The 20,436-nt window shown below is 49.5% G+C and overlaps 1 protein-coding gene across 2 annotated transcripts in view; it reads left to right on the top strand.

Moving 5' to 3' along the window:
• Positions 1–20,436, top strand: part of CRMP1 (collapsin response mediator protein 1) — a 46,443-nt gene that overhangs the window by 12,006 nt on the left and 14,001 nt on the right. For both annotated transcript variants that reach the window (XM_077300735.1, XM_077300734.1), the window contains exons 5-9: positions 1,703–1,764; positions 10,457–10,537; positions 11,170–11,238; positions 13,479–13,599; positions 20,221–20,377. In XM_077300735.1, the coding sequence (XP_077156850.1) occupies positions 1,703–1,764; positions 10,457–10,537; positions 11,170–11,238; positions 13,479–13,599; positions 20,221–20,377 (490 nt within the window). The remainder of the gene's footprint in view (positions 1–1,702; positions 1,765–10,456; positions 10,538–11,169; positions 11,239–13,478; positions 13,600–20,220; positions 20,378–20,436) is intronic.

Below are 20,436 nucleotides of genomic sequence, written 5' to 3' on the forward strand. Positions count from 1 at the left end.
AGTAGAGTTTTTATCGGTTGCCAGCTATTTGGTGGGCTTCACCTTATCGGGCAGAAAGGTGGCTGATATATGAAGAGACAGACAGACAAGGAGGTTTGGACATTTGGGGGGGGGAGGGCTGTGGCTTGGCCATCCCTGGGCTTTTAGCTATTGCCAACTGCTGCTAATTGGAGAAGAATTAATGGCTCCTGTTGCGGAGTCACCGCCCAGTGTGCATCCACAGTCTGGTTCTAAGGGGGGTTTGGAGCATGTGTGTGCATGAGTGCAGGGTGACTTAATATATTGCTTGGGTTGGGTGTGTTTGTGTGTCTTGACCATGCTTTTGTGACTGGTGTCCTAAAGACTTTCCCCTTCCTGTGTGTGTTTTGGGGGGTGTCCTGAGTGGTTCATAGCTCCCTGGCTCCTTAAGAGGGTCCTCAGTAGATGGCTGTTCTCGTGGAGACTACCAGAGGTCTTTAAATGTGCTGCTCCTGGTACAGGGTCTCCATGTGGCATGGGGTTGGCCAGCCTCGAGGGCTCAGGTGCTCAGCACGGGAGGGGTCCAAAGGGGGAGAGTGCATTGTGGGAAGATTTGCTGGCAGAGTTTTCTTAGGATTTTGGTAAAGCTACTCAAGTAACTACACCAGAATATTAAGTTAGGTTAATGCGGGATCAGCAAGAGAGAACCATGTAAAAACTGCTGCCCTTGATGGCAGCCCCCCTTTCCTTTCACCTGCGGAGTGAGTGCTTGGGGCAAATTACCTGCTCTGCTCTCTGTTCAAACCGCTTCCCACACAGCACAGCATTTGCGTGAGGCATAAAGAGAAGGTGTGGAAAGATGGCTCGGTCTGGTTCTGGGTCTTTGCTTTCTCCAGATCTCTAAGAGAGCCAGCTTGGTGTTGTGGTTAAGAGTGGTGCCCTCCAGTCCTGAGAGCCAGGTTGGATTCCCCAGTCTCCCTCCAGCTGCTGCTAGCTGGGTGACCTTGGGCCAGTCACAGTTCTCTCAGAGCTCTCTCAGCCCCACCTAGTTTACAAAGTTTCTGTTGTGGGAAGGGAAGGAAAAGGTGTGACTCCTTCCCCCACTCTTCTTCCTCACTGTCTGCCTGCAGCTTTAATCCAGCTCACACAATGGCGGCTAGATCTGTGGCATTCTGCATGGGCTTTACAGTGGTTAGAGTCTCAGACTAGGATCTGTGAGACTCGAGTTCAAGTCCTCACTTCTGCTGTGGAAACTCTTGAGGTGACCCATTCTCTCCATTTCATCTCCCCCCCCCCCAGAGCTATGAGGAAGATCAAATGAAGGAGTGGAATAGGGTACAAGGGAAGTGAATAAAGAACCCATTCTCCAGGCATTCCTCCTTGGCTTCTGGGTGGAGCTGAGCTGAACAATAACAAGCAACCCCTGGGACTGCAGGAAAATACAATGTAGGAATCCAAATGGAGAGGCATTTCTTGAAGAAGAGAAAATAAGGTTTAACCTTAGCATTGGCATTTGCCCTTCCTTGCTGGACTGTTGCCTCTAGCTCCACTGGGTGAGGTCAAGTTGACTTGGAGGCTTCGCATAGAGATTGTTGGAAATATAACACCTGCATAAAAATTAGCCTTGCATGTGCGGGTAATCCAGAACTGTAAATTAACACCCCCAGTACTGCTGTCAGCTATATAACAGGCGCTTATTGTTTTGCTTTTGCTTTGCATGACTTAATTTCCCCCTCTGTAACAGGTGTTAATTCCTTTCAAGTCTACATGGCCTACAAAGATCTCTACCAAATGACTGACAGCCAGGTAATCTGCATGTTTTTTCCCTGGGATCTTTGCATCCCTCATTCCTGCTGCTTTTGAACCAAGTTTATCCTTGTACCAAGTAATTGCATTCCAGCCTGCCTTTGAAAACAAAGAGGTGTGAGTGTCTCGCTGTATCTTTTAGAAGGTCATGTCTTTTAATTTGGCAAGTCTTTTTTTTTTTTTTGCATTGATGATACTTTGTAGTGTGTGTGCATAGCATTGAACTGGGACTGAATGTATTTGAAAGGAATACTGAAGCATTTGAATTCTAAAACTTGTTGTTTTAAGCACCGTTCTCCCTCTAGAACAGGAGGACAGCTTGGTGGAGGGGTGATTTCCCATCTCTCTTAGAGGGAGGCAGGTCAAAGAAGAACTTCCTGTCTCCCCTGTGGGAAACGCCCTCCTTGCTCAGTCTTCTTCCTGCCTCGCTAGAGGGAGTGCTTGTAGACTAGCGTCTCCAAGTGAAAAAGAAGTTTTTTACCCTTTATTCATTTTCCTTCCTTCTCTCTCGCCCACAACCCTCCCCTCCTCAATTTTTCCTTACCTCCTCTTAGTATTTTGGCGAGATTAGAAGGCAGAGACAGTAAATGTAAAGGTAAAGGTACCCCCTGTGCAAGCACCGGGTCATGTCTGACCCTTGGGGTGACGCCCTCCAGCGTTTTCATGGCAGACTCAATACGGGGTGGTTTGCCAGTGCCTTCCCCAGTCATTACCGTTTACCCCCCAGCAGCAAGATGGGTACTCATATTACCGACCTCGGAAGGATGGAAGGCTGAGTCGACCTTGAGCCGGCTGCTGGGATTGAACTCCCAGCCTCATGGGCAGACGGCTTCAGACAGCATATCACTGCCTTACCACTCTGCGCCACAAGAGGCAGAGACTGTACTTGGGGGTTATTCTGAGCACGTGGCTGTCGTCCCCCCCCCCTTTTGCTTGCGGCGGCCATTTTGGAGCTGATTTTTGCCGAGGCTTGTGCCTCCATCTCTGGAATGGCTTCAGAGCACAGGGACAGGCGCTTTTCGTCGGAGGATGAACAGCCTGACACTCAGGAGGCACAGGAGCTAGGGCAGCATAAGGAGGCCGCAGAGGAGGCGGCACGAGGCTCGGCTGCGCCCCCAGCGCCCTTGGAAGGGCCTCAGTGCTCTGAGACCCAGCGTGAGGGAAAGGACCCATGCTGTCCCCCCAAGCCGTCTTACTCAGCGGCTATGGGAGAGGGACCCAATCCTGGCTCGGCCTGCCCGGCAAAGAGGAGGAGGAGAGAAGATGCGGATCGCCATCGAGAGGAGCAGAGCCCAGCCAAGGATTTGGGTAATGTAAGGGGAATGGCTGAGAGGTTCAATCTGCCCCCTGAATTCTTCACCTTCATGCAGAACTCTATGCAAGCAGAAATCGCAAGATTCTGTAGGCAAAACTTGCCTCCCCCCCCCCCCAAGAAGCTCCAGATCCAGGTCTCCTTCTTCCTCCCCTCATACCAGGAGACATAGGAGAGGAACTTCCTCCCACCATGACAGGCCTAGCACTAGCTGGCCCACCAAGGCGGCACATCAGGCCCCTAGCCAGCACTCTGAGTCCTCAGAGGAGGATTTGCAGCAGAGGGATAGAGAAGAAGGGGAATTTATTACTGACGAGGAGGAGGTGGAGCCGATCCAGGTCCCCCAACTGTCTGAAAGATTTTTTAATGCTGAGGACTTCCAGTTTTTACTGAATAAGTCTATCTCTATATTGGACCTGAAGTATTCGGGGGAAGAGCCTCCAGTGAAGCAGGCCAGAAAGTATTATGGGCCCAAGGGGAATGGGGAATTTTTTCCCAAGGTCGTGACTAACCTAACTAATTTCCCCCTTCCAGAGTCCTTTGAGAGAAAGATAAGGGCTGAGTGGGAAAAGCCCATTGTTACTAAGCAGTTCCCTTCTTTTATTAAAAAGATGTATGCTCTTCCAGAGTATGCCGAGTCCATGCTGCAGATTCCTGCTGTTGATGGACCTGTGGCAACTCTCAAGACATCCGGACTGGTCTCGGAGGATGGGGAAGGATACCTTCGGGATGTAATGGACAGAAAGTTGGAGGCAGCCCTACGCAAGGCGCATGAAGCTATGGCTATGGCTATTAGGGCTGCCACAACAGCGTCCATCGTCGCCAGGGCCTCTATGGCCTGGTGTAAGAAACTCCTGACACTGATCCCAGAGTCTGAGGGCAGGATTCAGGAGGGAACCAATAGGATCCTCAAGGCCTCGGCTTACAGATGCCTCTCTGGATACCGTAGTTTTTGCAGCTCGTGCCATGGCATCCACTACCATGGCAAGGCGCATCCTCTGGTTGAAGGCCTGGCAGGCTGACCCTCATTCGAAGACACAGGTCACTACTTACCCGTTCCAGGGGGATAAACTTTTCGGGGAAGCACTAGACAGGGTACTGGTGGAGACCAGAGACAAGAAGAGAGCAATGCCCAGGCATATACGCCGTGATGGCAAACCCTTTTCGACCGCCTTCCGGAGCCAAAACACTAACCCCAGGTTTAGACCGGAAGGTAGAAGAGGTTCCTGGGGATATAATAGACAGGGCTTCAGAAGGGGAGGTTCTGGTTACAAGCCCAACCGATTCAAGCAGGGGCGGTCAGACAGATCTGAGGGGGGGAACAAGTCCCCCAAGGCATGACTCACTGCCCATACCAGTGGGAGGTCGCCTTCAGGAGTTCAGCCAGGCTTGGTCGGACGCCAGGGTAGACTCTTGGGCAAAGGATCTAGTCTCCCAGGGATACACAATAGAATTTGCATCCATCCCACCAGACAGATTTATTCAGTCCCCAGATTCAAGGAATCCAGAAAAGTTAAGCAGGACCATAAGAGCCATAAGACACCTACTGGAGATCAGAGCCATCGAGCCAGTTCCACTGCAGGAGCAGGGAAAGGTTGTCTACTCCATTCTCTTTACTGTCCCCAAGAGGAACAGAGACTGGAGAGCTATTCTAGATCTGAAGTTTGTCAATCGCTTCATCAGTCTAAAGAGATTTTGGATGGAGACACTCCGCTCCATTGTGGAGGCGCTCCAAAGCGGCGAATATCTGACATCTTTAGACCTCCAGGAGGCATACCTCCACATCCCAATAACTCAGGGTCACAGGCGTTTCTTGCGTTTTTGCGCAGGCGTTTTTGCGCACTTTCAATACAGGGCCCTACCTTTTGGCCTATCAACCGCACCGAGGGTGTTCACCAAGGTGTTAATCAATGTCCTAGTGCTCCTAAGAGAGGAAGGAATCCATGTCCATCCATACTGGATGACCTGTTCATACGCGCCCCATCCTGCCAGGTGTCCCTACAATTTACCAGCAGGGTGATCCAGACCTTAGAGAGGTTCGGGTTCATAGTCAACCTTCCCAAGAGCTCTCTAGTTCCCTCACAGACCCTGGAACACCTGGGTGTCGTGATCGACACCAGGAGCATGGAATTCTTTCTTCCCCGATCCAAGGCCCAGCGAACTGTACTCCTGTCTTCGCAGATCATAAAGGCCAGAAGATCCAAGCTCCTGCAACTAGCCAGTCTGTTAGGCATACTGGTATCCAATTCAGAGGCTCTACAATGGGGACGTGCTCACGCTCGCCCTCTCCAGCAGGCTCTACATCCCTTCCAGAAGAGAATAGCCAGGAAGGTGGATGGTTCAGTGAAGTTGGACCTTCAAACCAAACAGAGTCTTTGTTGGTGGACAGTACAGAGCAACCTTTTAGCAGGGAAGCCCTTTTTTGTTCCAGAGTTTTGGCAGATCTTCACGGATGCCAGTCTCTCCGGCTGGGGAGCCACATTCAACCATTGCCCGATCCAGGGAGTTTGGACTGTGGAGGAATCCAGGCTGCCCATAAATCTGTTGGAACTGAGAGCAATCTTCCTGGCATTGCAGGCCTTTCTGGAAGGAATAAAGAATGCTCATGTGCTGATCCGCACAGACAATATTGCAGCGAAGGCTTACATCAACCATCAAGGGGGGTCTCGCTCGGGCAGACTCTAGAAGGAAGCCAAGAAGATAATGGACTGGGCCAAACTACACTTGACATCGTTGAGGGCAGAACACGTTCAAGGAGTTCTGAACATACAGGCAGACAGGCTCAGCAGACAACAGCTACAGGAGGCAGAGTGGAGCCTCAATCGATCAGTATTCAAGAACATAGTGTGTCACTTCGGCACTCCAAGGATGGACCTTTTTGCATCGCATCTGAACTTTCAGGTGGAGTCCTTCTGCACAAGGTTCTACCACCCCAAGGCTGCCCTCACGGACGCTCTTACCACAAGTTGGCCAAGGGGACTCCTGTATGCCTTCTCTCCGCTGCCAGTTCTGCCGCGGTTCCTAGCCAGAGTAAAGCTACTGGGAGCAGAAGTGATTCTGGTGGCTCCCTGGTGGCCAAAACATCCTTGGTTTTCCTCCATCATACAGATGTCCCAGGGGTTGCACCTTCAGTTACCGATCATCCCAGATCTCCTAGTGCAGGGTCCAGTATGCCATCCTCGTCCAGAATGGTGGAACTTGACCGCCTGGAGGCTGAGAGGAGGGCCCTAAGCAGTAGGGGCTACAGTGCGGCGGTCACCAGCACAATCTTAGCTTTCAGAAGAGCATCCACAGTTAGGCTCTATAATTGCACATGGAAGGCTTTTGTCCACTGGTCCCATAGGAAGTTGATTAATCCCAACAATCCTAAGATAAAGCAGATCCTGGAGTTCCTCCAGGATGGCATTTTATCTGGCCTACGCTCCGGCACCCTATGTAGACAGGTGGCAGCCCTTTCCACCGTGTTAGGTCTGGAGGGTAGGGTCCCTCTCTCCCGTCACCTGCACATCATCAGGTTCCTCAGGGGGGCAGTGCTATTCGAGCCTCCCCCCAGGTATCACTTCCCCACCTGGAGGCTGAGTGTCGTGCTCAACGCCCTATCCAGAGAACCATTTGAGCCAATTAGTTCCATTCCGCTGTCTAGACTGTCACTCAAGACTATCTTCCTTGTAGCCATTACCTCGGCTAGGAGGGTGTCAGAGCTGGGAGTCCTTTCCATTGAGAAGGACCTCTGTGTGTTTCAGAAATCCAGAGTGGTGTTAAGGACAGATCCTTTATTTAGGCCTAAGGTGGACTCACGTTTCCACCTATCCCAGGAGATTAACTTGCCTTCCTTCTTTTCCAGGCCAAGTTCCGATGAGGAGCAGAGATGGCACAAGCTTGATGTCCGCAGGGTCCTTAAGATTTACATTAGACGAACTGCGGAGCTTAGGAAAACCTACTACTTGGGCCACCCCTTCCACATTTACCAGGCATTATAAGATAGAGGCCCTGGAGGTGGCTGAGGCAGAATTTGGCCGCAAGGTCCTGCAACATGTGATGGACTCTGGTTGATTCCCTCCCTGGGTTGGGACTGCTCTTGTAAGTCCCACCAAGCTGTCCTCCTGTTCTAGAGGGAGAACTACCCATGGATACTCACTGAGAGGGGTCCTTCTCCTCGTAGATCAGGAGGGCAGCTTGTCCCACCCGGTGGCTGACCAGAGTCCTTCATAATAATAATTAAAACAAAAGGGAGAGAGAAAGAAAGATGGAGCGCGCAAAGTGCCACGAGTTTTTTCTTAGGGTCCATGGAGACGCGTCCATTGTTGCATAGTTTTAGTTGGGGACTTCCTGTTTGGTCCTTCCTTGCATGTTCTATCAAATGACAGTTTGGTTCTAGAGTGAAAATCAGTAACTTCATGGCTCGGGAAGAATCCGACTGAGCAAGGAGGGCGTTTCCCACAGGGGAGACAGGAAGTTCTTCTTTGACCTGCCTCCCTCGAAGAGAGATGGGAAATCACCCCTCCACCAAGCTGTCCTCCTGATCTACGAGGAGAAGGACCCCTCTCGGTGAGTATCCAGGGGTCGTTCTTCCAGTTTCAAGGAGATTTTCACAGATTTGCAGCTTGCCAAGATTTTCCTGCGGAATCTTATGCTAGGCTATTTGGGAGTGGGGGGTGGGGCAATATTTATTTTATTCATTTATATACAAGAAATTAAGTCCGCTGTAGAAGAAATACAGCGGGCGCTGGCAGATGGGGAGGCAGACTGTAGGAAAGGAAGGAAGAAGAGCAAAGGAGGTATGGGAGGGAGAAAAAAGGCCAAGGGGTGGTTGGATGGGTAGAAGGGAGAAAGAAAGGAAGGAAAGGAGAAAGACAGGAAGCAAGTGAGGGAGAGACAGAGTCAGGAAGGAGATGGAGAAACAGAGGAAGTCAGGAAGTAAGAAGGAAGGCAGGCAGAGAGGTAGGTGAAAGGGGAGGGGACAGGGGTGTGTGAAGGGAGGGGGGAATCGGGAGGGGGGGTGAATCGGGAGGGGGAGGTGGCGAGGGAAGAGGGGGGTAGAGAAGAGTGTGTGCATGGGTGTGTGGAGTGGGGAAAGGGGTGGGAGAGCACGGTGGGTGGGTGTGTGTGTGTCTGTGGGCGTGGGGAAGCCGCGGCGGGGCGATGGGGGCTGCCAGGGGGGGTTGGCTGGAGAGGCTGTGTGTGTGTGTGTGTGTGTGTGTGTGTGTGTGTGTGTCTGGGTGCAGGGAAGCAGCGGTGGTGAATGGCCATTGGGAAGGGATCCCAGGTGGGAAAGGAGCAGGGACACCACATGTGCGTCCCTGCTCTTTTTGCGAGGGCAAGGGGAAGCCAGCAGGAGTACTCACCATTGGGGAAGGCTGCTTCTCCTTGTGTGTGGTGAGTCCCCGGCCAGGCAAGGTGAGTTTGGGCCAAGCAGCCAATGGGGAGCCACGCTTCGTGCGGCTCCCCATGGGCTGTTTGGCCCTGGAGTGACACTCGGAGAGCCCAATCAGGAGCTGCTTCGCGGCTCCTGATTGGGCCCTCCGAGTTTTTATCCCGGACAGAGCCCGCCCTTTCTCCTCCCCCTTAGGGCTTACTCTTTTATTTATTCCGCTCTGCAGGAGTGGTTAAAGATTGATTGACTAATATTCCCAGACCCTGTCAGCTCGTGGTGGTTTACAATAGAATTTAAAACCCATATAAAGTACATATAAAACCATACTGGCAGCAAAAAACACTGTATGACCCTCCCCCCTCCCAGCCATCGCTGTACCCACACTCAGGGGGGATCTTCTGGCAATGTCCAGCCTATGGGGCCTATATTGGGAGGGACCTACTCTTCCTAGCATGGCCTCAACCAAATGCCTGGTTGTGACATTCTGAAATTTGTGATGGGACCAGATATTATTGGTAGTGACATGCAGAAATTTCTGATTTTATTTGAGCTCTCTCTATAAAAGGGAAAAGGCCTCCAGGACAGGACCTGTCCAGGCCTGTCCGGACTGCAGGCCAATCAGCCCCTAGAGGGCCCACCCCCACAAGACATACGCATGCCACCACCTGGACACCGAGGGAAAGGCCTTGGAGTGTTGCTCCACTTGCGCCGCCAGCCCAGCCCACCTAAGTGCTGCCGGCCCAAACCCATGGGGCAGGCAGCACCCACCACCATGAGAAGCCCAAAACTGAACAGGACTCCAAGTGAGGCCGAACCAGAGCAGAGTAAAGCGGTACCATCACCTCCCATGATCTGGACACGATACTCCGTTTGATACAGCCCCAAATCCCATTTGCCTTTTTAGCCACTGAGTCACACTGTTGACTCATATTCAATGGATGTTCTACTAAGACTCCTAGATCCTTTTTGCACATGCTACTGCCAAGCCAAGTCTCCCGCATCTTATATTGGTGTATTTGGTTTTTCCTACCTAATTGCAGAACTTTACATTTGTCCCTATTGAACTTCATTTTATTCAGTTTAGCCCACTTCTCGAGCCTATCAAGAACATCCTGTATTCTGTTGCTGTCTTCAGTTGTGTTTGCAACTCCTCCCAGTTTAGCGTTGTCTGCAAACTGACTTTACTTGTTTTGCAGATGCTGGAAAAGTTGTTTAGGCTTTGACAGGTTTCTTTTTGGGATATTTCACTGTTACGTATCCCCAAAAGCCAGTTGCGTGTGTCCCCCCCCCCCCCCCCCGCTTTCCATGTTTCAGTAGGGGAGCTGCAGTTCCTTCACTACAAATATGAACCCCTAAAGTGACCACATCTGACGGAAGAGGGCCGCCTGCCCTCTTTGGCCTAGGATGGGGAGAGAAGCAACTGCAATGGTGCCAGCTTGGTATAGTGGTTAGGAGTCTGGACTTCTAATCTGGTGAGCCAGGTTCAATTCTTCACTCCCCCACATGCAGTCAGCTGGTGACCTTGGGCTCGCCACGGCATTGATAAAGCTGTTCTGACCGAGCAGTGATATCAGGGCTCTCTCAGCCTCACCTTCCTCACAGGGTGTCTATAGTGGGGAGAGGAAGGGAAGGCGACTGTAAGCCACTTCTGGTAGAGAAAAGCGGCATATAAGAACCAACTCTTCTTATTATTTTTCTCCTCCTTCTCCTCCTCCTTTTCCTCCCATAGGTGGTTGAAGGAAAGGGGAAAGCAATGCATAGTTCTGCAGGGCCTGTAAGATGGCACTCTGCTGCCAGGCCTTTGGTGGAGACCTCAGTGACCTAGTATCATGTGGGGCTCCCTCCTCTTCTCTCAGTCTCTGCCCCTTTTTTCTCACTTGGCATATGTCACCTTCCCTGTAGCCAATCTATGGACCGGTACCGGTCCCCAGCCTGGGGGTGGGGGACCACTGTTCTAATTAATTGCTGTAAATTGTCTGTGTCTCTTCAACTTGTGCTGCATGTAGCTCTACGAAGCCTTTGCTTTCCTGAAGAGCCTGGGAGCTGTCATCATGGTCCATGCTGAGAACGGGGATTTGATAGCTCAGGTGAGAAACGTTGTTGTTGTTGTTCCATTTGGGTCCACTGGTTGGGAGGTCCATTCCTCAAGGCTGCTGGACTCTTGTGGTGGGGGTCACTTCTTGTCTGCTTCAGAAGCCCCACTCATTTCAAGTGTGGTGCCAGAGAAACCCTTCCGAGACTGGCAGGAGGCTTCCTGGGTGGTGGGAAGAGGGAAGCTCATCCACGTGAGATGGTGCTGCCTCCCTTGGAGCTGGCCAGGTCAGGTGAGCCTGACACCAGGTGTCCCTGAGTGGCTGTTGCAATAGGAAGGAGAAGTTCTTTGGCCACTTATTGGCCCTCGAGCCATCTTTCCACTTGGACTTCAACATTAATCTGTCAAGGGCTGCTTGCCCTTTCCTCCAACTCTTGTGGACCCTGAGAGACCCAGACTTTTCTGGGTGAAGCATTGAGACGGGATTGCCAGGAACAGTTCTGGGAGGTCTCTGGGCCAGTTCTGCCTGGCAGGCAGTGAGCACATCCAGTTGTCCTCATGTGTTGGTTTTGGTAGCAAGATGGTGAGGCCTCCTTGTGTGAACTTGCACTTCCTCTTACATGTCAGTATGGCCAGGCTATGCCAAACCAAGGGCTACTGACTGGGCGTGTCTGATTCTCCTTTTAGGAACAGAAGCGGATGCTTGAGCTGGGGATCACGGGCCCCGAGGGACACGCCTTGAGCAGGCCAGAGGAGGTGAGAGTGCAGGCAGCTGTCTGCTCGGCCTTCACATGGTGAAGTGATCTCATTTTGCATGGTGGTGTGGGCAATCAGTCAGTACTTCACAACTTTACACTTCTGGGAAAAAAATACTAAATATAGAACACCCTGCTAAAATCCTGAAGCTCTTAGCCTCCAACCCAGAGATCTGTAGCTCAGCTGGATCTGTGAGGATGAACAATGTCCTGTAAGAGCAGTGGTTCTCAACCTTCCTAATACCGCGACCCTTTAATCCAGTTCCTTGTGTTGTCATGATCCCCAACCATGAAATTATGCAAGGTTCCTTCACAGAAATTAAACCGAAACTGACCAGTGGCGTGAAGTTCCATGGTTCATGATTGTATATAAATTGTTTATTTTCAGGGTTTCTCAGTTCAGTTCTGCCTCTTGTCCCACCATACCGATCTTGCTCTTTTCCCCTGCTCCAGACAAATGAACGCTCTACCTCGATCTACCCCGGCCAAGCAGCTTGCCCTGCCGCGACCCCTGTGAAAGGGTTATTCGACCCCCAAAGGGGTCCTAACCCCCCAGGTTGAGAACCGCTGTTTAAGAACATGGTTTGGAGGAGGGATGGTTCCTGCAGCTGCTGGCCCCTCAGAACACCAGCACGGTGTTCCCACCATTGTGGTCTCTGCAGCAGTGCGAGAATCGCTCTTCGGAGGCTGCTTTGGGCTGCTGGCACATTTTGGGATCTGCTGTGGGCACTGAGACCCAACAGGATCCCATGAGAATCCTTTAATTCAGCAAAAGAGAATTTTCCCCACAAGCTTGGGAATTGAACATAGTTGCAAATCAAAGACCGGCAAGGGAACCAAGGCCCTCTTTCTTCCCCCTTTGCAGGGTGACATTCTCCACTGGATTTCTTTTGCATGAGTCCACCCGGGTGGGGAAGCTGGACTGCTGAGGCAGGAGTCATGTGATGATTAAAGACCATGCAGGCGCCCCCTTGATTCCTGGCTGCATTTGATTAATACATACGTTGTTCTGCAGTCAGTCATTTTGGTGCTGTAAATGGTACAGCAGGAGTGTCTTTGCTTGGTGTTAGCCATGTTGCAAGAGTCAGCATTTTGTGTGTTTCTTGGCTTTCCTTTTATCCCTTGAACTCTTCTGCTTCCTCCATGTTTTGCAGCTCCCTCTTTCTCTGATCTGCTTGACTGTGCAGACTATGGATGTGCTGCTGGGGGGGAGAGCTGATGTTAGAGTGCTTTTTCTCTGAGGGGGGCTCCTGGAGAAACTGCAGGGTTACCCTGAGCCAGCAGATTAGGACCTGAAGTAAACACCATCAGGACCTGAAGTAACATCATCAGGACCTCCTCTCCACCCGCCAGTAGTGGGAGGGGGGGGGGAGTTGAGTTGCCGATCTTGCCATGTTGGTAATGCTGGGAATGTAATTATTGTTTTAATGGGGTTTTAATGGGGATTTTAGGATGTTGTAATCCGCCACGAGCCGCAAGGGAGTGGCGGGGAATAAATATTATAATAATAATAATAATCCTTAACACGCCCGCGACACAGGCGCCGCGGACTAAATAAAGCGCTAAGCGCTTTGGAGGAGGAGTTAGGGCGGGCTTTGTTCGTGATGAGGAAGGGGCCTGATTGGCCCCTTCCTCTGGACAGACCATCGGTAATAATAATAATGATAATAATAATAATAATAGATGGCAGTCCTGCTGTGATGGTGGCTGGCCCTACCACCCAGCCCCACTGTTTCCCCTTTGGCTTGCTGGGAGCCCAACTTAATGTCCCATCCCCCCCCCCCCGTCTTCCTTTTGGGGTCCTTCTGCTGCCTGGGAGAGAACCAGAGGGAATGTCTATGAGAACTGGAGAGTGGAGTGATGTTGGAAGGCAGGATTTCCTGTTGGGGGCCTCTGGGTGATCCTTCTTGGATCACCTTCCTGGAGGGGGCCTCTGATTAGATATATACTTTTAAAGTTATTATTTGAACTTGTAAGTGCAACTCCTCATTCCTAGTAGGTGGTGAGGTGAGAGAGGATTACAAGCTGTTTGACTCAGGTCTGATTGCCAGGGCAACTCTGGACTGGGGAAGACCTATTTAGGGTGGTTGGGAGGAAAAGCAGGAAAGACCGAGTAGGGTGGAGGGGAGGACAGGAAAGCTTCCGAAAAGAGCAGCTGCAGAGGCAGCTCAGGGAAAGACCAGGAGAGGCTGCCAGGAGATCATGCCGTGACTTCTGGGTCCTTCTGTGCTTCCCTTTCAGCTCGAAGCAGAAGCTGTTTTTCGGGCCATCACTATTGCCGGTCGGATCAACTGTCCACTGTATGTCACCAAGGTCATGAGCAAGAGTGCCGCTGACATCATTTCCTTGGCCAGGAAGAAAGGTACGGAGGAATTCAGCCTGCGGGAGGAAAGGTGTGTCTGGCTTGCCCCTGATCAGAACAGGTGCTCAGACACGAGGCTCTTTGTGGCCAGACAGGAAAGAGTACTTTTGATGCTGCTTCTCCCTCTTTTAAAAACACATCAAATATCAGTGCTTGTTTTCAAGATGGTTGAAATGCACCAAATGGGAACAAGCAAAGGACAGCCAGTGCTACGGGAAGCATAAATCATTCAAGTGGACAATCCCAGTTGAGAAATGTATCCCCCCCCCCCCCAGCACTAAGAGTTGTTTTGTTCCTCCTCATTGTGGTCATTGGGGGGCTCCTTTTAAAGCACCACCTCCTCCACTCCTTCACACAAGCTGGCAGAGCCCTGGTTCTCCTGCCAGGATGGGAAAGGACCCATCTGATGGCTGGTTTCACTTCCTTCCCCCGGCACAAGAGGGAGAAGTGATGGCTGAATTAAGCACTATCAAATTGAGCCAGTGTTGGTTTCATCTCTTCAGCCTCAGCACATGGGTCTTAGAATCATAGAATAATAGAGTTGGAAGGGACCTGGGTCATCAACCCCCTGCACTGTGCAGGACACTCACAACACTATTGCTCATCCACGCTAAGCTGCCACCCCCTTGAACCTTCACAGAATCAGCCTCTCCGTCAGATGGTTATCCAGCCTCTGTTTAGAAATATCCAAAGATGGAGAACCCACCACCTCCCGAGGAAGCCTGTTCCACTGAGAAACTGCTCTGTCAGGAAATTCTTCCAGAGGTTTAGATGGAATTTCTTTTGAACTAATTTCATGCCATTAGTTCTGGTCCGTACCTCCGGGGCAAGAGAGAGCAACTGTGCTCTATCCTCTGTATGGCAGCCTTTTAAATACTTGGCAATCAGATCCCCTCTTAGTCATCTCCTCTTCAGACTAAACAGACCAAGCTCCCACAACCTTTCCTCATACGTCTTGGTCTCCAAACCCCTCACAATCTTTGTTGCCCTCCTCTGGACACACTCCAACTTGTCTACAACCCTCTTCAACTAGGATGTCCAAAACTGAACACAGTACTCCAAGTGAGGCCAAACCAGAGCAGAGTAAAGCCTCCCATGATCTGGACACGATACTCCGTTTGATACAGCCCAAAATCCCATTTTCCATTTTAGCCACTGAGTTGACTGTTGACTCATGTTCAATGTGTAGTCTACTAAAACTCCGACATCCTTTTCGTACATACTACTGCCAAGACAAGTCTCCCCCATCCTATATTGGTATAGATGGTTTTTCCTACCTAAATGCATCTTTACATTTGTCCCTATTGAATTTCATTTTATTCAGTTTAGACCACTTCTCAATCTTGTCAAGAACATCTTGTATTCTGATTCTGCCTTCTGTTGTGTTTGCTACCCCTGCCAGTTTAGTATCATCTGCAAATTTAATAAGTATCCCCTCTAATCCCTCATCCAAATCATTTATCAATATGTTGAACAAAACAGGTCCCAGGACAGATCCTTGGGGTACTCCACTTGTTACTCTTTTCCAAGAGGATGCTGAACCATTAACAAGCACCCTCTGGGTACGATCTGTCAACCAGTTATTGATCCACCTGACATAATTAGGATCCATAGTGCATTTTACCAACTTGTCAACAAGAATATCATGTGGAACCTTATCAAAAGCTTTACTGAAATCCAGATAAACTATGATCTTCAAAAAAGGGAGGAAGGATGACCCGGGAAACTACAGACCAGTGAGTCTGACCTCTGTTGTGGGGAAGATAATGGAGCAGATATTAAAGGGAGCGATCTGCAAACATCTGGAGGACAATTTGGTGATCCAAGGAAGTCAGCATGGATTTGTCTCCAACAGGTCCTGCCAGACCAACCTAGTTTCCTTTTTTGACCAAGTAACAGGTTTGCTGGATCGGGGAAATTTGGTTGATGTCATTTACTTGGATTTTAGTAAAGCTTTTGACAAGGTTCCCCATGATGTTCTGATGGATAAGTTGAAGGACTGCAATCTGGATTTTCAGATCGTTAGGTGGATAGGGAATTGGTTAGAGAACCGCACTCAAAGAGTTGTTGTCAATGGTGTTTCATCAGACTGGAGAGAGGTGAGTAGCGGGGTACCTCAGGGTTCGGTGCTTGGCCCGGTACTTTTTAACATATTTATTAATGATCTAGATGAGGGGGTGGAGGGACTACTCATCAAGTTTGCAGATGACACCAAATTGGGAGGACTGGCAAATACTCCGGAAGATAGAGACAGAGTTCAACGAGATCTGAACACAATGGAAAAATGGGCAAATGAGAACAAGATGCAATTCAATAAAGATAAGTGTAAAGTTCTGCATCTGGGTCAGAAAAATGAAAAGCATGCCTACTGGATGGGGGATACGCTTCTAGGTAGCAGTGTGTGTGAACGAGACCTTGGGGTACTTGTGGATTGTAAACTAAACATGAGCAGGCAGTGTGATGCAGCGGTCAAAAAGGCAAATGCTATTTTGGGCTGTATCAACAGAGGCATCACATCAAAATCACAAGATGTCATAGTCCCATTGTATACGGCACTGGTCAGACCACACCTGGAGTACTGTGTGCAGTTCTGGAGGCCTCACTTCAAGAAGGACATCGATAAAATTGAAAGGGTACAGAGGAGAGCGACGAAGATGATCTGGGGCCAAGGGACCAAGCCCTATGAAGATAGGTTGAGGGACTTGGGAATGTTCAGTCTGGAGAAAAGGAGGCTGAAAGGGGACATGATAGCCCTCTTTAAGTATTTGAAAGGTTGTCACTTGGAGGAGGGCAGGATGCTGTTTCTGCTGGCTGCAGAGGAGAGGACACGCAGTAATGGGTTTAAACTTCAAGTACAACGATATAGGCTAGATATCAGGAAAAAGTTTTTCACAGTCAGAGTAGTTCAGCAGTGGAATAGGCTGCCTAAGGAGGTGGTGAGCGCCCCCTCACTGGAAGTCTTCAAGCAAAGGTTGGATACACACTTTTCTTGGATGCTTTAGGATGCTTAGGGCTAATCCTGCGTTGAGCAGGGGGTTGGACTAGATGGCCTGTATGGCCCCTTCCAACTCTATGATTCTATGATTCTATGATTCTATGATTCCCCTGATCCAGCAAGGTAGTTACTTTCTGGAAAAAAGAGATCAAGTCGGTGTGACATGATTTGTTCTTGTGAAATCCTTTTTGAGTCTTAGAGTCTTAGAAAGTTCCAGCTGCTCAAGGACCGAGTGTTTGATGATTAGTTCCAAAATTTTGCCAGCTACAGGTGTCAAGCTGACAGGTCTATAGTTGCCTGGATCCTCCTTTTTCCCTTTCTTCAGGATGGGGACAACATTTGCCTGCCTCCAATCATCTGGCACCTCACCTGTTCTCCAAGAAATTTCAAAAAGAATGGATAGAGGTTCAGAGATGACACCTGAAACTTCTTTTAGTACGCTTGGATGCATTTCATCTGGCCCAGAAGACTTTGTTTCATTTAAAGAAACTAGGTGTTTGTGGACTGCTCTAACAGTGATCCTGGGCCACCATTCCCGTCCCCCGTGTTGTGTTACGTTTTTGCCACATTGATCACTGTTTCCCTCACAAGAGAAGACTGAGGAGAAATAGGAGTCTCATCATCTAATTTCACCTTCTTGTCCTCGCATTGGTCCTACTGTATCCGTATTCCTTTTCTTACTTAAAATATAACTTTTTTTTATTTTATTTTTACTATTTTTAACATTTCTTGCTAGCCTAAGCTTATAGAACTTTAGTTTTTCTAACACTCCCCCTACTATTATTGGTTATTTGTTTATACTCAACCTTGGCCCTAAATGACTGTTTTTTATTCCTCAATTCATTTGACAACTGCTTATGGAGTCACGTTGGCTTCCTTAGGCTCCTTCCATCTTTTCTTCTCAAGGGAATTGTTTGTGATTGAGCCTTCAGTATTTCACTTTCAAGAAACTCCCAGCCCGCTTGGACTCTCATCTCTTTAAGTCTTTCTGACCACGCAACATACCTTTAAGTCTGTTAAAATCGGCTTTCCTGAAGTCCAGTCTATACGTACGACTACGTAAAGGTTTTCTCTTCCCCACAATTGAAAATTCCAAAAGCACATGGTCACTGCTACCAAGTGTACTTCCGCCTCATCTTCCAGTTCTTCTCTATTGACGTGAATCAAGTCTAAAATAGCGGAGCACCTGGTTCCCCTCTCTGCTTTCTGGGAAATGAAGCTGTCGGCAAGACAAGTTAAACATTTAACGGAGTTTGCATTTTTAGCAGAGTTGGTCTTCCAACAGATATCTGGGTAACTGAAGTCACCCATGACCACTGTTTTCCCCCTATTTGAGAATTCTGTAATTTGGTCTAGGATCATCCAAAGCCTCTGACTGGCTTGGTGGTCTATAGTAGACCCCCAGAATAATACCATTCTCCTCTTCTACTCCTTTTATATTTACCAAAATGCACTCAACTGAACTTTCATGCTCAGATACCTGTACTTCTTAACATATATTGCTACTCCTCCCCCCTTCTTTACTTGTCTGTCCCTTCTGAATGCCCCTCAATTCTAGTATTCCAATTAGTATTATCCCACCAAGTTTCTGTGATTCCTTTTAGGTCATAGTCTCCTTCCTCTATTACGACTACTAGTTCCTCCTGCTTGTTTCCTATACTCTATGCATTGGTGTAGAGCAGGGGTAGTCAAACTGCGGCCCTCCAGATGTCCATGGACTACAATTCCACTGGCAGGGGGCTGGCAGGGGGCTCCTGGGAACTGTAGTCCATGGACATCTGGAGGGCCGCAGTTTGACTACCCCTAGTGTAGAGACATCATAGTCCATCCTTTGTGTGCTTCATGGCTTTTGAACTTCCTTGCAAGTTAGTAGTTCCCTGCTTACGTGCCGTTCCCTGTAGCTTTGCAATTTCCCCATCTTACCTTCTTGCCATCCCACCAGGTTCTGAATTTACGTTTCACTCCCCCTTTGGATTTAGTTTAAAGCCCTCTCCACCAGGTGTGCAAGGGTTCTCCCAAAAATACTTTTTCCATCTCCTGTGAGGTGCACACCATCACCTGATACTACTATCCTATTGCCCTCCTATGCCCCTATATTGACATCATAGACCAGGGGTAGTCAAACTGCAGCCCTCCAGATGTCAATGGACTACAATTCCCATGAGCCCCTGCCAGCATTTGCTGGCAGGGGCTCATGGGAATTGTAGTCCACAGACATCTGGAGGGCTGCAGTTTGACTACCTCTGTTGTAGACCATGATCCAGAAATCCAAACCTTTCCCGACACCAGTTACGTAACCAGTCATTTACTTGCATAATTTTTCTCTCTCTTCCTGTGCCTCGGCCACTTACAGGAAGGAGTGATGAATACACAACCTGCGCTCCCAAGTCCTTTCTTTACCTTTTCCCCAAATCCACAAAGTCTTTCTTTCTGTTCTTTCTGTTCTGCTGGGCACTATTATTTTTTCCTACATGGATGAGAAGGAAGGGGTAATGATCTGTGGGTTTGATGAGCTTGTCCAGCGATTCTGTGACATTCTTGATGGGTGCACCAGGTAGGCAGCAGACCTCTTGAGACAACAAGTCTGGTCTACAATCTTCAGCCTCTATGTGTCTCAGCAGGGAATCCCCAATTACCAGTACCTGTTTCTTTATTCTCTTGGGAACAGACCTAGAACTCTCACCTGTGGGGGCCTGTGAAGTGCTTCTTCGGCTTTGTGGGGTCTGTGGGGGAGAAGTCCTAAAACTCTTACCTGTGGGGGCCTGTGACTTGTTTGTTTCCTGGTCTTCATGGGGGCTTGCTCTTCGTGGGGAATTACTGTGTTCCTGAATCAACATCTTCTGACAGATGCTTAAAACGATTGCTGAGCATCAGTGGGGCTGACCTTCTCCTGTGTTCGGTGCTCCAGTGTTTGTTTTGATAACTTTCCCTCCTGCACTTGCTCTTTCAAGAGTGCTTTATGAGTTCTGTCCACGATCTCTTCACCCTCCTTATATATTGCAGCGTGTTCAAGTGTTTCTCTAATCTCTGTACCTTCTCCTCCAGTAGAGCCTCTAATTTACACTTGCTGCATGTGTAAAAGCTGTCCCCCCAAGGTAAGAAGACAAACATGGCGCAGACGGAACATGTCACTGCCTGAGCTCCTTCACTCTTCATGCCACTTTGATTCATCCAAAACTTCTCAAACAGTCCTGCCCTTCACTGAATCCTTGGGCTTGATCCGCCAGGGAAGAGCCAACAGCCAAGAGTCCTTCAGTTCTTGCCCTTTGACTCGGTACAGAATCTTCTGGCTTGATTCAGAACCCAAGAGTCCTTTGGTTTTTGTAGTACTACACACGCCGATGCTTCTGATGATGCCTCTGGCAAGCAAGAGCCTTTTATAGCACAAAGGGCCACTCAGCAGAGGGAGGAGCTAGCAGTCACCTCCTGAGTCAGCTCCTGAGATCCACTTCCTCTTTCTCCCAGCTCCCAGCTCCAAGTGTTGAGAGCCTGATGAAATATGTGGATGGTTTTACCTTTGCATGCTGCCTTAGGAAGAGATCCTGCTGTTGGGTCAGGCAGGCCCTAGGGAAAGCCTCCTGGCTTATGCAGCTGCCTTCAGTGGTTGTGCCTTTCCTTCTTTCCAGGGGCTCTTATTTTGGGGGAGCCAATCGCAGCCAGTCTGGGGACTGATGGGACACACTACTGGAGCAAAAACTGGGCCAAAGCAGCCGCGTTTGTGACCTCGCCCCCTCTGAGTCTGGATCCAACAACCCCTGAACATCTGACCTCTCTTCTGGCTTGGTATGGAACTGGAACTGCTGGGCAGCCACTGATCCACAAACCTCTTGGGTGTGACCTGA

Source organism: Paroedura picta, chromosome 10, assembly GCF_049243985.1.
Source record: "Paroedura picta isolate Pp20150507F chromosome 10, Ppicta_v3.0, whole genome shotgun sequence".
In the NCBI taxonomy this organism is placed as follows: Eukaryota; Metazoa; Chordata; class Lepidosauria; order Squamata; family Gekkonidae; genus Paroedura; species Paroedura picta.